The sequence below is a fragment of the Triticum dicoccoides genome, chromosome 2B, assembly GCF_002162155.2.
Source record: "Triticum dicoccoides isolate Atlit2015 ecotype Zavitan chromosome 2B, WEW_v2.0, whole genome shotgun sequence".
Lineage (NCBI taxonomy): Eukaryota > Viridiplantae > Streptophyta > Magnoliopsida > Poales > Poaceae > Triticum > Triticum dicoccoides.
The window spans coordinates 676,915,814-676,928,589 of record NC_041383.1 but is presented as its reverse complement, the minus strand read 5'-3'; the positions used below and the strand labels follow the sequence as shown (position 1 = coordinate 676,928,589).

General features: G+C 43.4%; 3 protein-coding genes and 1 long non-coding RNA gene across 4 annotated transcripts in view; 3 read left to right on the top strand and 1 right to left on the bottom strand.

Moving 5' to 3' along the window:
* Positions 1–471: 471 nt before the first annotated feature.
* LOC119365554 (norbelladine synthase-like) lies at positions 472–1,319 on the top strand. The gene is made up of 2 exons (XM_037631195.1): positions 472–745; positions 847–1,319. The coding sequence occupies exons 1-2, from the start codon at positions 562–564 to the stop codon at positions 1,158–1,160; spliced, it is 498 nt and encodes a 165-aa protein (XP_037487092.1). The 5' UTR covers positions 472–561; the 3' UTR covers positions 1,161–1,319.
* A 1,618-nt stretch (positions 1,320–2,937) lies between these two features.
* Positions 2,938–3,826, top strand: LOC119365555 (norbelladine synthase-like). The gene is made up of 2 exons (XM_037631196.1): positions 2,938–3,302; positions 3,403–3,826. Exons 1-2 carry the CDS (start codon positions 3,119–3,121, stop codon positions 3,714–3,716), a joined length of 498 nt encoding a protein of 165 aa, XP_037487093.1. The 5' UTR covers positions 2,938–3,118; the 3' UTR covers positions 3,717–3,826.
* A 777-nt stretch (positions 3,827–4,603) lies between these two features.
* On the bottom strand, positions 4,604–5,647 carry LOC119365556. Its single transcript, XR_005175606.1, has 3 exons — positions 5,054–5,647; positions 4,818–4,962; positions 4,604–4,745 (listed from the first exon to the last, which is right to left on the bottom strand). It is a non-coding gene; the product is annotated as an uncharacterized LOC119365556 (long non-coding RNA).
* Positions 5,648–9,690: 4,043 nt separating this feature from the next.
* LOC119365553 (E3 ubiquitin-protein ligase RNF14-like) overlaps positions 9,691–12,776 on the top strand; it is a 5,642-nt gene continuing 2,556 nt past the window's right edge. The window contains exons 1-4 of the mRNA XM_037631194.1: positions 9,691–10,293; positions 10,837–10,911; positions 10,993–11,533; positions 11,958–12,343. Of these exons, the coding sequence (XP_037487091.1) occupies positions 9,874–10,293; positions 10,837–10,911; positions 10,993–11,533; positions 11,958–12,343 (1,422 nt within the window). The 5' untranslated portion in view covers positions 9,691–9,873. The remainder of the gene's footprint in view (positions 10,294–10,836; positions 10,912–10,992; positions 11,534–11,957; positions 12,344–12,776) is intronic.

Genomic DNA, 12,776 nt, shown 5'->3' with positions numbered 1-12,776 from the left:
TGCAAATGACAAGCTTTTCCATAAACCATTTTATAAGGAGACATACCCATAGGATTTTTTATATGCTGTTCTATAAGCCCAAAGTGCATCATCTACTTCGTTTGGTACTCATATTCTAGAAAACCAAAAACAGGCAAAAAAACAATTGGAACTTGGCACAAAGTTAATAGGTTAGTCCCAAAAATGATATATAATTGCATATAATTTCATATAAAACATCCAAGATTGATACTACAATAGCATGGAACAGTAAAAAATTATATGCAATTGTAGTATCAATCTTGGATGTTTTATATGAAATTAGTGTTTTTTTTTGAGACATCATGACTAGGCAAACAAGTAAGCAAACCTTCTGGTTGACTATATCATATAAACACCAGATTTCTTTTAACATAAATTGTCTATTCACACTGTAATGTTCTGGCGGTGACATCTCAGCCTGTCAGCCACATATTCCAACAACTGCGATGACTTGTGTTCTACACAGAAAAAAATCCATGTAGCGAGAGGCTAGAACTCACTGTGCAATCTTTGGCAAGCCACACAGAACTCACAGAAGCAATGAAAGGGAGCCTCTGCCATGAGTTCGAGACAGGCCTCCCCGCAGCCGATGTATGGGAGATCTATGGAGGCCTCCGTATTGGCCAGTTGGTCCCTGAATTGCTTCCCCATATGCTCAAAAAGGTCGAGCTTGTCGATGGAGATGGCGGCGTCGGAACAGTTTTGCATCTCACCTACTCTCCTGGTTAGAACCTGAACACATACACTTCAGTTATGCCTTTTCTTGGCTTTCACAGTAGATGCATCAGCTTCAGGTAATTTCATTTTGGTGATTGATGTTGCTAGGAATTCCTGGGTTCAAATATCAAAAAGAAAAGTTCATCAAAATTGATAATGAAAACTATGTCAAAGAGGCACTAGTAGTAGAAGGAGGCGTTCTACATCATGGATTTCAGAAATGTTTGGTCCGATTTGAGATTATAGGGCAAACAAATGAGACATCTACAATAAGATCAACCATTGAATATGAAATTGATGACGACAAGACGGATAACGCATCCTTCGTCAGTACCAGTGGTGTGGCTTTTATTGCTGAAGCCATCACCAAGTATATCAAGGCACAGAAAAGCGCTGATCAAGCTCATCAAGAAACGTTGTAAGAACAAAGCATCCCCTCAGTGTAAAATAAGTTAAGAGCAACTTCCTTTATAGCTTGTTATTCGCTGTATTGCTGTTTGTAGTTCTTGGACTTGTTATTCATAGTATATCTATTGGATGATTATATAATCATGCTGCAATTTACAGTCATGTGTAGTCAACTATTGTCGATGATTTTGATGGTTCTCAACAGGATACAGTTTTGGGGACACAATAATGGTGCATCAAATGAGTGTGATGCAAAAAAGGGTCGATTTCATACTCTTGGGAAAATAGATAGCTGATAAAACAAAATCCCAGGCTATACCCTTTTGCCAGAAGCCATGTTGCCAAAGTTCCCATCTGAATGAGACGATCAACCTTCAGCAGGAATTCTTGGGCCTACTCTAATTATGTACTACATCACATATTCACATCCAAATTCCAAAATATGATCTCACATACAAGTTTGCATGAAGTATTGCATCCTTCTTTTTCTAAACCGACTTAACTCTGTGCATTTATTTTAAAAACATATTTCGGTATAAAACACTTAAATATTTTTTTTTAGAGAAGGTAGCTCCTACCTTAATTCAGAAAAGCCACAGGGGGCGGGAAGCACAAAGAGGGGCACAGACTGGGGGTCTGAAAACAGCCAAAAGATTGAAGGAAGAATCAAAACGAACAAGAATAAACTAGAAATCACAAAAGACCTGGCCGAGGTCTGGACTGAAAACCAGAAAAGAAGCCCTGATCGACTGTAAATTTATTGACCCGGGCGAGAAGCACGGCCTTTTATGAATCCTTCCTTGAAGGGAAGTTCCACAGCCTAAGGTTGTCACAAATCCTGACTTTGCTCACCACAGTGGGAGTCTGTATTCTGTTGAAAACTGTGTCATTTCTAGTCCGCCAAAGTTCAACACCGCAATCTGCAAACATGACTGACCAGAGACCAGAGCGATGCTGCGAATGAGTATACTGGTCAAGTAACTGCTTGATGCTTGCTAGGGATTCCTGGCCTGGAGAAATTCATCAAGGTCGACAATGAAAACTACATCAAGGAAGCAGAAATGATCAACGGAGACATTCTGAAGCTCGGGTTCCTCTATTACATGGTCAGGTTTAAATTCATTGGGAAAGGACCCAGTTCTTGAGTAACAAGATCTACACTAGTGCCAAAAAACTACATTACATTATGGGACGGAGGGAGTACTATTGAGTATGAGATTGATGAAGGGCACCCTGAGCTTGAAGCTATGGTCAGTAACGCACCTATGGCTGCAACTGCTGAGAAAATTGCAGGATACATCAAGGAGCAGAAGGTTGCTCAGAGCAATTAATTCTTGCAATAGCTCAGCGCAAAGTGTATCAATACTTGAAAACAGATAAAAATATGATTCCAAGTTATTTTCCTTACACAAATATTATGTGTGAATTTGAGAGCCCGATCAGACTAATGATGAAACATAATAGGATAGAATGTTTGAGCATATGAACGCCACACATAGTGATACACAGATATTGTGCAGTCCATGTACCTTAACTTCCTTTCGTTAATGAAGCTGGGGTAACCCTTTTTGATGATAAAATTTACCTTAAATTTCATGATGTATCTTCACATACTTGGAAAAGAGTCTCGTTCATAGGCATTTTGTTCTTATGGCCAGTTACGTTGAACAAGGACAAGATATAACTTAGATTGATGGTGACATGGCACCTCGAAAAAGATACTCATGCACAGGCATTTTGTTGCTATGACAAGTCAAGCCAAATGAAGATAAGATGTAACTCAAATTGATGGCAACCTGGCAGGCCTGGCACTTTATTGTTAACTACTCATTCAGACTTGTCATGTTCTGGGGGTGTCACCTCAATCTGTCAGCCACATATTCTAAGAACGTAATGACCTATAAATCTGTGTACCGAGAATCTAGAACTCACCGTGCAATCTTTGGCATTCCACCCAGAGCTCATAGAAGCAATGAAAGGTAGCCTTTGCCATGACTTCGAGACAGGCCTCCCCGCGGCGGAGGTATGGGAGATGTATCGAGGTCTCGGTATTAGCCAGGTAGTTCCTCAATTGCTTCCCGATATCTTCAAAAAGGCCAAGCTTGTTGAAGGAGATGGCGGTGTCGGGACAGTTTTGCATCTCACCTTTTCTCATGGTTAGAACCTGAACACATGTACTTCAGTTATGCCTTTTTTTGGCTTAGTAATATATGCATCAGCTTCAGTAATTTCAATTTTCGTGGTTCATGTTGCTAGGGGTTGCTCCATTAGAATATCAAAAGGAAAAGTTCATCAAGATTGACCATGAAAACTATGTCAAGGAGGCAATAATAGTAGAAGGAGGCCTTCTGGATCATGGATTTCAGAAATATTTGATGAGAATTGAGATTATAGGGCAAACCAATAAAACATCTACAATAAGGTCAACCATTGAATATGAAGTTGATGACGACAAGTCAGGCAACACATCCTTTGTCAGTACCAGTGCACTAGCTTGCCTCGCTGAAGCAATCACAGAGTATATCAAGGCACAGAAAAGCGCTGAGCAAGCTCGTGAAGAAATGCCGTAAGAACAAAGCATCCCTTCGCTGAGGCACTATCTTGTTATTCACTGTATCACAGTTTATATTTCTTGGATGATTATATGATGTTGTTGCCATTTGCCGTCATGCATAGCCAAGTATTGCGTATGATTCCAATGGTTCTCAAAAGGATGCAATTTTGGGGACCCAGTAATGGTGCGCCGAACGAGTGCAATGCAAAAAGGGTTGATTTTACGTTTTTTAAAGAAAAAAAGGCTAGATGATAAATCAAAAGCCCAGGCTACCCTTTGCCAGAGACCAGAGCACCGAAATTCCCATCTGAATAGAACTTTGCGATCTACCTTCATCAGAAAACATTGAGCCTATGCCAATCATTTACATCGCATATTCATATCCAGAATATGATCTCATACACAAGCTTGCAGTAAGTATTACATTATTTGTTTTTTTCTAAACTGGCTTAATCCAAGGTTCGAGCCATGGTCGGCAATCCCACTCCTGGGGGTCTTACAACTGTGCTATTCTCAGTATAAAACACTCCGAAGAATTGATATAATTAAGACACTAAGCTAAATGTAGACAAACAATAGTGATGTAAGAAAATAAAGACAGTACAATTCAGGAACTAGAAAGTGGCAAGAGAAGATACAAAAAACTTTGGTTTGGTGCTCAGTCATCCTAAAAACCACCTCATGAGAGCTCCCCAATTGGTAAACAAGACATCAGCAGTAGAAAACAAATACTCACAGTCAACACAGCATCCTTGGAAGGCATGATACCCATCGCCTCCAACACAAACGCCTCCCTGAGTAGCAGTTTCACCAGCTTCAAGCCAGCCATTGTATTACCAATGTATTCCATACAACAAACTATTCGGAACACTTATCCATCAAGACCTTGGCAACACTTCAATATTTAACAGTTTAACCTACTGCAACACAACAACAGTCTCCACAGCTCCACGCAGACCACACTATTTCTGCAACTCTGCAGGCAGATGGTTGGTGGAGGTCCAAGCCATTCCGCAGAAGGCAACCGGTGCCTTCTCGTGGCCACCTAGAAATTGCAAACTGAATTATTGCCTATGGATGTAATATGATCGATCAATTCAGGAGATGGTGGATTTACCTTTCCAGGCCTCAAATTATCCATCAACACTGTAGAAATGGCCAACACAGCAGTGAATGACAAAGTCCTCTGGTGTAGTGTAGTGCTTGCACAACTCAGCTCAGTTGCGGCCTTCTCACGGCCACAGGCATCTTGAGGCTAAATTCTGGAGTACATTGGAGGAATTAAAATTTGGATGTTTTTACCCTTCGGATTAATATAAAAATATGACATGCGTAGTATTTTTATGGACATACCTCGGCAGGCCAAGTATCAGCTTCCTTCAAGCTCAAATTGGATTCAAGCTGATTAAGGGTATCAGCTTCTTATAATTATTTTACAGCTCTCCTGTAAAACTCTTCCTTCTTAATGCATAGGCAGCACACTGCTGTTTCCTTAAAAAAAAATTGTAAGACAGAGAAGTAGATTAGAATCAGTATGGGCTGCATAAAGAAATGCAAGCAGAGTTTCATATCGTCTATCTCTGTTCTCTTCCCCCTTTGCAGATACTTTTAAGACATACATGAAGTGGACCGTCACAATGGCATTCAAATTCAGCTGGCACTAATATTCAAAGTAGATTAATTTTGAAGATATTAGCTTCCAAGTTGTAGAAAGAAATTGGGGCAATGCTAGAATCTTAAAGCACCAAATTACAGCAGCAGATTTATTGGACCTTATCCTTAATTTAGGAAAGGCCCGTGCCAATACACAGACCCGTGGCCCCCCACGCATCGTCGAGCGGGAAGGACGGCGGAGTCGCTGTTGATGTTCGCCTCGCGCCTCTGCCTCCCCGCAACGCCGCGACGGAGCTGGCCCCCGGCGGGTAGGGTTTTGGTCAGGGTGGAGCGAATTGGCCTTTTTTTTTTAGGGGGAGGAGCGAATTGGCCGAAGAATGCTGATGCGCAGCGTAACCATTGGGTGGGTTTGGGCCTCCAGTGTACTATTAGATTGAAGAAACCAACCGCCTGGTCCTGGCCCAAATGCTTCCCCCTCTCCGAGTCGCGCTGGCCGAAAGAAGTTTCCCCCTCTGCCGGTGCCGCCGACGCCGTCACGCACACCGCACCTTCTGTACAACTCTGCATACACATGACATGGTTTGCTTTGGCGTGCAAAAACAAAGGACCCTTACTATTTCCTTTTAGATCACACAAGAGTTGTAGAGAAAAGAGCGTCCCCCCATAAACGCGATGCCTCAACACAGCAACATGGTTCATGCACAACAGACTCCTTAGGGTATCTCATTCGCAAAAGAAAAAGGACTCCTTAGGGCATCTCCAACACGCAACTCGCAGATTTTCTCCTGCATCCATCCGCGGACAGTGGTGTCCTCGCCGCTGCGTTGGCAGCCTCCGCCTCTACGTAATTTATAAAAATATCCATTTTTTTTTAGGAAAAACGTATCTCTCTATTCGCTATGTTTTCTAGGAAAAAAATGAAAAAAACATAGCGAATAGAGAGATGCTATACGATGTTTAGGATGAGTCAAAGATGTATCTAGTCATTGCATAATGGCGTACTGTCTCATTATACATTGGAATCAACTAGGGACGTGGCATCAATGGAGTCATTACTTCTGTTCACGTGGAATCATCCTCTCGACTTGGAAAAAGTTTTTTGTGATCAACCAACTAAAATGCTTCATCGAAAATTCAAAGAAGCAATCCCGCAAAAAAAAAAAAATTCAAAGAAGCATCGAGTTGTTTTTGCAAGTTAGCATACCATAACAAACATCTTTTTTTGGACACTACCATAACAAACATCTAGATACCCTTGCTTACCTAAAAAAAAACCTAGACACCCTTTTTGTTTTGAAACTATGCGAGGCAAGACCGTAAGAAGAGATGTCTTGGCCTCATTTCAAAGGTGTCATTCATGAAAATAGATGACTGCTGAAGTTATCACTTCCCCCGAACCGGTCATCATTTTTTAACCATGCACTTTTCTAAAGCAGAGATAACAACATAAATCATCATAACTTAATTTCACTTCAGAAGTTGCTTACCGTGTGGTTGTTGAAGAAGACTAAGATGTGCATGAGCTCTTCATGCCCACAACATCACCGACTATCTTCAGCACGCTAGTTATTTTAAGTCATTCGATAAAGATTAACAATTTACATGAACTACTTGAGAAATGTCGTAGTCAGTTAAGCAGTGTGCCAAAATTTACTAGCGAAGCACAAGAACCAATCAAAATCACACCCCTATATTAAACAATCAAAATAAAAATCACAAAACATCTGCTATGATTAGTCAAGCGGCTTGTGGTCAAACCACCGCAGCATCCCGAAAAGGAAAACTGCAGCAAACTTGTCAGCTATGGACCCACGTTTGCGTCCGCTTACCGTTGACTCACGTTTGCGTCGAACAGTCATCTATTTCTGGTCACTGTTGCCCGTGTTCTTGGTAGCCACTTTGTCGGTCGCCGGTGGGGCCCCATCGAGCCTGGGTGAAAGGGTAGTGGCCCTTTGCGACGGTGGAGACAACTCAAGTGTTGCCCAAGTATGGTCTGTGGATGCAGCCATCGCTCAATGCTTGCTCGATGCAGCCCTCCTCCCGTGCACTTAGTTGGCTAGTTGGTGTAGGCGTTGTGCTGGTCGGCAGAGGTGCTCCTGTTGTTGCCATTTTGTTGTTCTGCCTAGTACCTTCTATATTTCTTTCCGCTTTGCTTTGCATTCAAAAAATAGCGGTCATGTGTATGAAAAGAAATGGTCATGCACTAAAAAAGGATGTCCATATACTCCTATGTGAAATAATATTTCATACAAAAAGATATTGATGGTATGAAATGTAACATAAAATGATAAAAAATAACTATCATGTATATAAAAATATGTTCAGATGTATCAAATAAATGTTCTTATAATTTATAAAAACATCCAAGTTTTTTTTAGGAAAAAAGTATTCATGTGTTGGCATAAAAGGAATAAATGAAAAGAAAAACATAGCGAATAGAGAGATGCTATACGATGTTTAGGATGAATCTAGGGACGTGGCATCAATGGAGTCATTACTTATGTTCACGTGGAATCACCCTCTCGAGTTAGAAAAAGGTTTTTGTGATCAGCCAACCAAAATGCTTCATCGAAAAATTTAAAGAAGCATCGAGTTGTTTCTGCAAGTTAGCATACCATAACAAACATCTAGGTACCCAGTGGCGGAGGACAAAACTTTTTAAGGCGGGGCGAACTCTTAAGGAGAAAAAAATAAAATTGATGCAATCCATAAATCAATGAAGTGAAAATGCGAAGTCCTGGATCATCTTTTATGGAACCCATAGAAAAGATAGTTATACCTTCATCTCCTAGAACCTTAACATTCTCCTCGACTATGGCTTCCACGAATTCTAGAGTCTCTTCTTCCACTTGTTAGGAGGGCAAGGAGTTTGCATTCTCCGTTTCCATGGTATTCACTTGATTTTGATGAACAGATTGGCCCCTCTCATTGCCACTTTCCCGTGTACTTGGATTGGAGCTGCTGTGACCACCAACTACCTCAAAATATCTCTTTAAATCTGCAATTCATCACATAAAATGCAACTAATCACTGCCACATCATTGTATTATCAAAATATTATCTCAAAATGACACTAAAATTCAAGAAATTTACCTATGCCCTCTGGCTTTGCTGTCCTTTCCCCTTCTTGTCCTTGTCCATCTTATCGTTCCGACTGTCGCCCTCAAATTGTCACGCGAGCTCCTGTTGCCCTTGGCGCTCTCCAGCAGGCTGCAGTCTAGCTGACCGCCGCCCCCTTCCCCGCACGGCGAGCCGCTAAGCTCCTGCTGGCCGCCGCCGCCGTCGTGCTTGGTGGTGTCCTCTCTTATTCGAGCAAGGGTTCCGGTCCTCTGGAGCGTTTCGCGTGCGTGGCCTCGCTGTGTCTGGGTGGACCGAGAGGCGAGAGGGGAAGGATTGAGCGAAGCCAACCCGTGACGCGGTGACGACCCAACCAGGACGTGGCCTAGTAAATCGCTTCACATGAATTTTACTGATCGACTGATACATATACATACACCTAGCCCCAAAAATCAAGGTAGGGCGAGCGCCCCACCTCGCCCTACCGCGTCCTCCGCCTGTGTAGATACCCCTGTTTACCTAAAAAAACCTGGACACCCTTTTTGTTTTGAAAGTGTGCAAGGCAAGACTGTAAGAAGAGATGTCTTGCCTCATTTCAAAGGTATCATTCGTGAAAATAGATGACGGCTGAAGTCATCACTTTCCCGAGCCGGTCATCATTTTTTAATCATGCACTTTTCTAAAGCAGAGATAACAACATAAATCATCATAACTTAATTTCCTTTTAGAAGTTCCTTACCGTGTGGTCGTTGAAGAAGACTAAGATGTGCATGAGCTCTTCATGCACACAGCATCACCGGCTATCTTCAGCACGCTAGTTATTTCGGAGCCGTTCGATAAAGATGAACAATTTACATGAACTACTTGAGAAATGTCGTAGTCAGTTAATCAGTGCGCCAAAATTTACTAGCAAAGCACAAGAACCAATCAAAGTCACACCCCCTATATTAAACAGTCAAACTAAAAATCATAAAACATCTGCTTTGATTAGTCGAACGGCTTGTGGTCAAACCACTGCAGCATCCCGGAAAGGAAAACTGCAGCAAACTTGTCAGCTACGGACCCAACTTTTGCGTCCGCTTACCGTTGACCCACGTATGCGTCCGCTTACCGTTGACCCACGTTTGCGTCGAACAGTCAACTATGTCCGGTCACTGCTGCCCGTTAAAAACGAAGAGAGAGAGAGAAAAACTGAAAGTACGCCTTCCACATTTTTCTTCGAGCGAAATGCGCCTTCCATAAGCCCGCGGTCTCCAGCGGTCCAGCCCAGCTCCAGAACTGGTCCAGCTGCGCGACGAGCCGGAAAGAGTTGTAATCGCGCGCCCCGAGATTCGTGCCGGCCCGCGGCCGGCGCCCCCACACCGCCTCACTCCCCGCCGTCAAATTCCGGGCCGCGCCGCCGCCAAACGCAGTCTAGCGGACCCCTCTCTCGCTTCTACCCCGGGCCCTGCGCAACCTAGCCCGCCGCCGGAACCCGCCGCCGCCAAAGGGGTTCGACGGCGATGCCTCCTCGCAAGTCGTGGAAGCCCAAGGGCAGCAGCCGCGGCCCGGCGCAGAGGCCCCACGGGAAGTCCGCCGCCGCCCCCGACCCTAACCCCGCCCACGAGTACCCCTACGACGCCTCGGCGGCCGCCGCCTCAGAGGCCCTTGAGCGCCTCGACGTCTCCGCGGCCGCCGAGGAGGATCCTCCGGTGGAGACGCCGCCGCCACCGCCGCCTACCCAGCACGAGGTCCCCGCGCCGGCACCGCCGTCTCAGCCGCCGGTGGAGGCTTCGTCGTGTGGGTCTGGGAGCGCCGCGGCGGGTGGGGGCCGGGAGGAAGGGGCCTTGAGGAGGCTGCGGGAGCTGGTGGGGATTGGTCGGGAGGAGGTAGAGTTGACTGAGGAGGAGGTGCGCACCAACGATCAGAGGCAGGAGGACGAGGTGATGGCTTAATCTCTCCCTCTGTGATTCGTGAATTGTCTTTGCTATTCAGTATATGGCGAAGCATAATTGAGCAGCTTCATTGCCTTAGAAATATATAAGTGCAATGAGTAGCTTCTATCATAGACATGACACCCTAGTGAACTTCATGATTCTTTTTTCCTGCTGCTTTACCTGCTGATTCTTGAAGTCCAACAGAGGGCTGGAATTGTTTGCCATCTCTATGTGGATTGGCTGCCAAAGGATCATGTAGTGCACACACGCTGAGAGCCCTGCAGTTTAACAGTCATGCCTGCATTTGTGGTCAATCTCGTTGGTAAATTTCTATGATTGGGTGGGTTCGCGCCATTCATCGGAAATGAACCGGTGAAATTAAAACCGTGTCGTGCACATTCAATTGCCTAGGTGTATTAATTGTCCAATTGTACCATTAGAGGCAGTCCTCAGATGCCGTTAACTCTTATTTTGTCGTTATCTTAGTTTCTAATTGGACGTGCGGTTATCGCTTCTTTAAGTCTGATCGAATCTAAATCCAATGCTCAGATATGTGCCCTGGAAGCAATTTTTGGCGACACTGTAGTCATGCTGAACAGAAAGCAAGGCCAGCGGACTTTCCAGGTACACCCCTCACGACCAATTTTCAGGCCATATTCTTCTTACCTATAAGGGCAAGTGTTTCACCTGTCGTTGTAATTACAGGTTCACGTGCATATTGAGATCCCAGATGGCACAGATGTATCGGCAAGGCTCAGTTTTGGTGCTGGAACACTAAATTATAAAGGAGCGCATGATGAAGATGCCTCTGATGATCTTGTTTACAAGTTTAGAGTTGAGCATTTACCTCCAATCCTGCTGACATGTCTCCTGCCTTCGTCATACCCGAGCAACCAGCCTCCCTTTTTCACTATATCCACCGAATGGCTGGACAAAGTGATGCTTTCGTCATTATGTCACATGCTGGATATGATTTGGGAAGAGCAACTGGGCATGGAAGTAGTATATCAGTGGGTGCAATGGCTCCAAAGCTCTTCCCTTTCTTACTTAGGGTTTGATAATGAGATAGTTTTAAGCAAGGGTGATCTAACGTGTGTTGAAGATGGTGGGGATAACCGTGCTTGTCCAGATGATGCTCCACCTGATTTGACAATTCCAAGGATTATTAGATACAATGATGATAAGCGTCATGAAGCCTTTTTGCATGGTATCCATGACTGCATGATTTGTTTCAGCGAGCTTCCTGGTAACTCTTTCTTCCATTTTCAACTGTTTGCACTAGTGCTGTAGGAGTCTTGTGATGTGTTACACTACTTGCCACAATTGTTTTATATTGCCGCCTTGGAACTTCTTTTGGTTAGGTATTAGTACTACTCAGTACAGTTTGGTTCTCAAACTGTTCTTTTTTTCTGACAAGAAGGTGACTAGACACGGTAACCTAACATAGTTATGTAGATGCCATGCTAGAGGTTCTCATTTGAGATAGCAACTTGTCCTTTTTCTGTGTGAAATTGTCTTGTTTGTAAAATTGTAAACTTTAGAATCACGATACTGAGGTCTTCGTGATGCATCATCTCCAGCTTGGATGTTCTCCATTTACATTTTTGTTAATCCATGTTATTTGAATTAAGGGTGCCCATATTTCTGAGTCTAATCTGTTACCTCATCAGGTGTCGATTTCATCAACCTTCCATGCCACCATTTCTTTTGCCAGAAATGCATGCAAACATATTGCAAAATGCATGTCAAGGAAGGAACTGTAGTGAAGTTGCTGTGTCCTGATACAAAATGTGAAGGTGTTGTTCCTCCCAATATATTGAAAAGGCTGCTGGGGGAGGATGAGTTTGAACGTTGGGAAGGATTGCTTCTTCAGAGAACTCTTGACGCCATGGCTGATGTAGTTTATTGTCCAAGATGTCAAACTGCTTGCTTGGAAGATGCAGGTGATGAAGCTGTGTGTTCAAGTTGTTTATTCAGCTTCTGCACACTTTGTAGAGAGCGCCGTCATGTTGGGGTGGAATGTTTATCTCCAGAAGAAAAACTTATTATTTTGGAGGTAGGTGGACTGTATCTCTCATACATACATTTAGCAAATACTCCCTCCGTTCCATTATATAAGGTGTATTTATTTTTTTTACTAAAATTCCATATTGTAAGGTGTATTTCTATTCTCCCATGGGATTTCCATTTCTGCCCCTATCACTGACTTCCAACTAGGCAACTATTACGAGGAGTACACTAATTCTGCTTCCTTTTGGTAGTTAATTACGCGGAGTATCTTTCTGATTTATTTTTTCCATGTTGTGTGCCATATGACCATCTGGAATTATTGGAGATATGAATGCCATGCATGGATCATGGCATGTACTACTAAATTAGTTTCTTTTATTACCGAATTAGTTAGGGGTACTATTGTCTCAAATTCACCTTTTAATCTGTGACTTGTTTAAGGGCACAAAACAATACACATTACATTTAGGAACGGAGGG

Excerpts from the sequence above, each read along its gene's own strand:
- LOC119365555 (XM_037631196.1), top strand. The coding sequence starts at position 3,119 with ATGAAAGGTAGCCTTTGCCATGACTTCGAGACAGGCCTCCCCGCGGCG. Across the intron at positions 3,303-3,402 it reads GCATCTCACCTTTTCTCATG|GGGTTGCTCCATTAGAATAT; the intron begins GTTAGAACCTGA and ends TCATGTTGCTAG.
- LOC119365554 (XM_037631195.1), top strand. The coding sequence starts at position 562 with ATGAAAGGGAGCCTCTGCCATGAGTTCGAGACAGGCCTCCCCGCAGCC. Across the intron at positions 746-846 it reads GCATCTCACCTACTCTCCTG|GAATTCCTGGGTTCAAATAT; the intron begins GTTAGAACCTGA and ends TGATGTTGCTAG.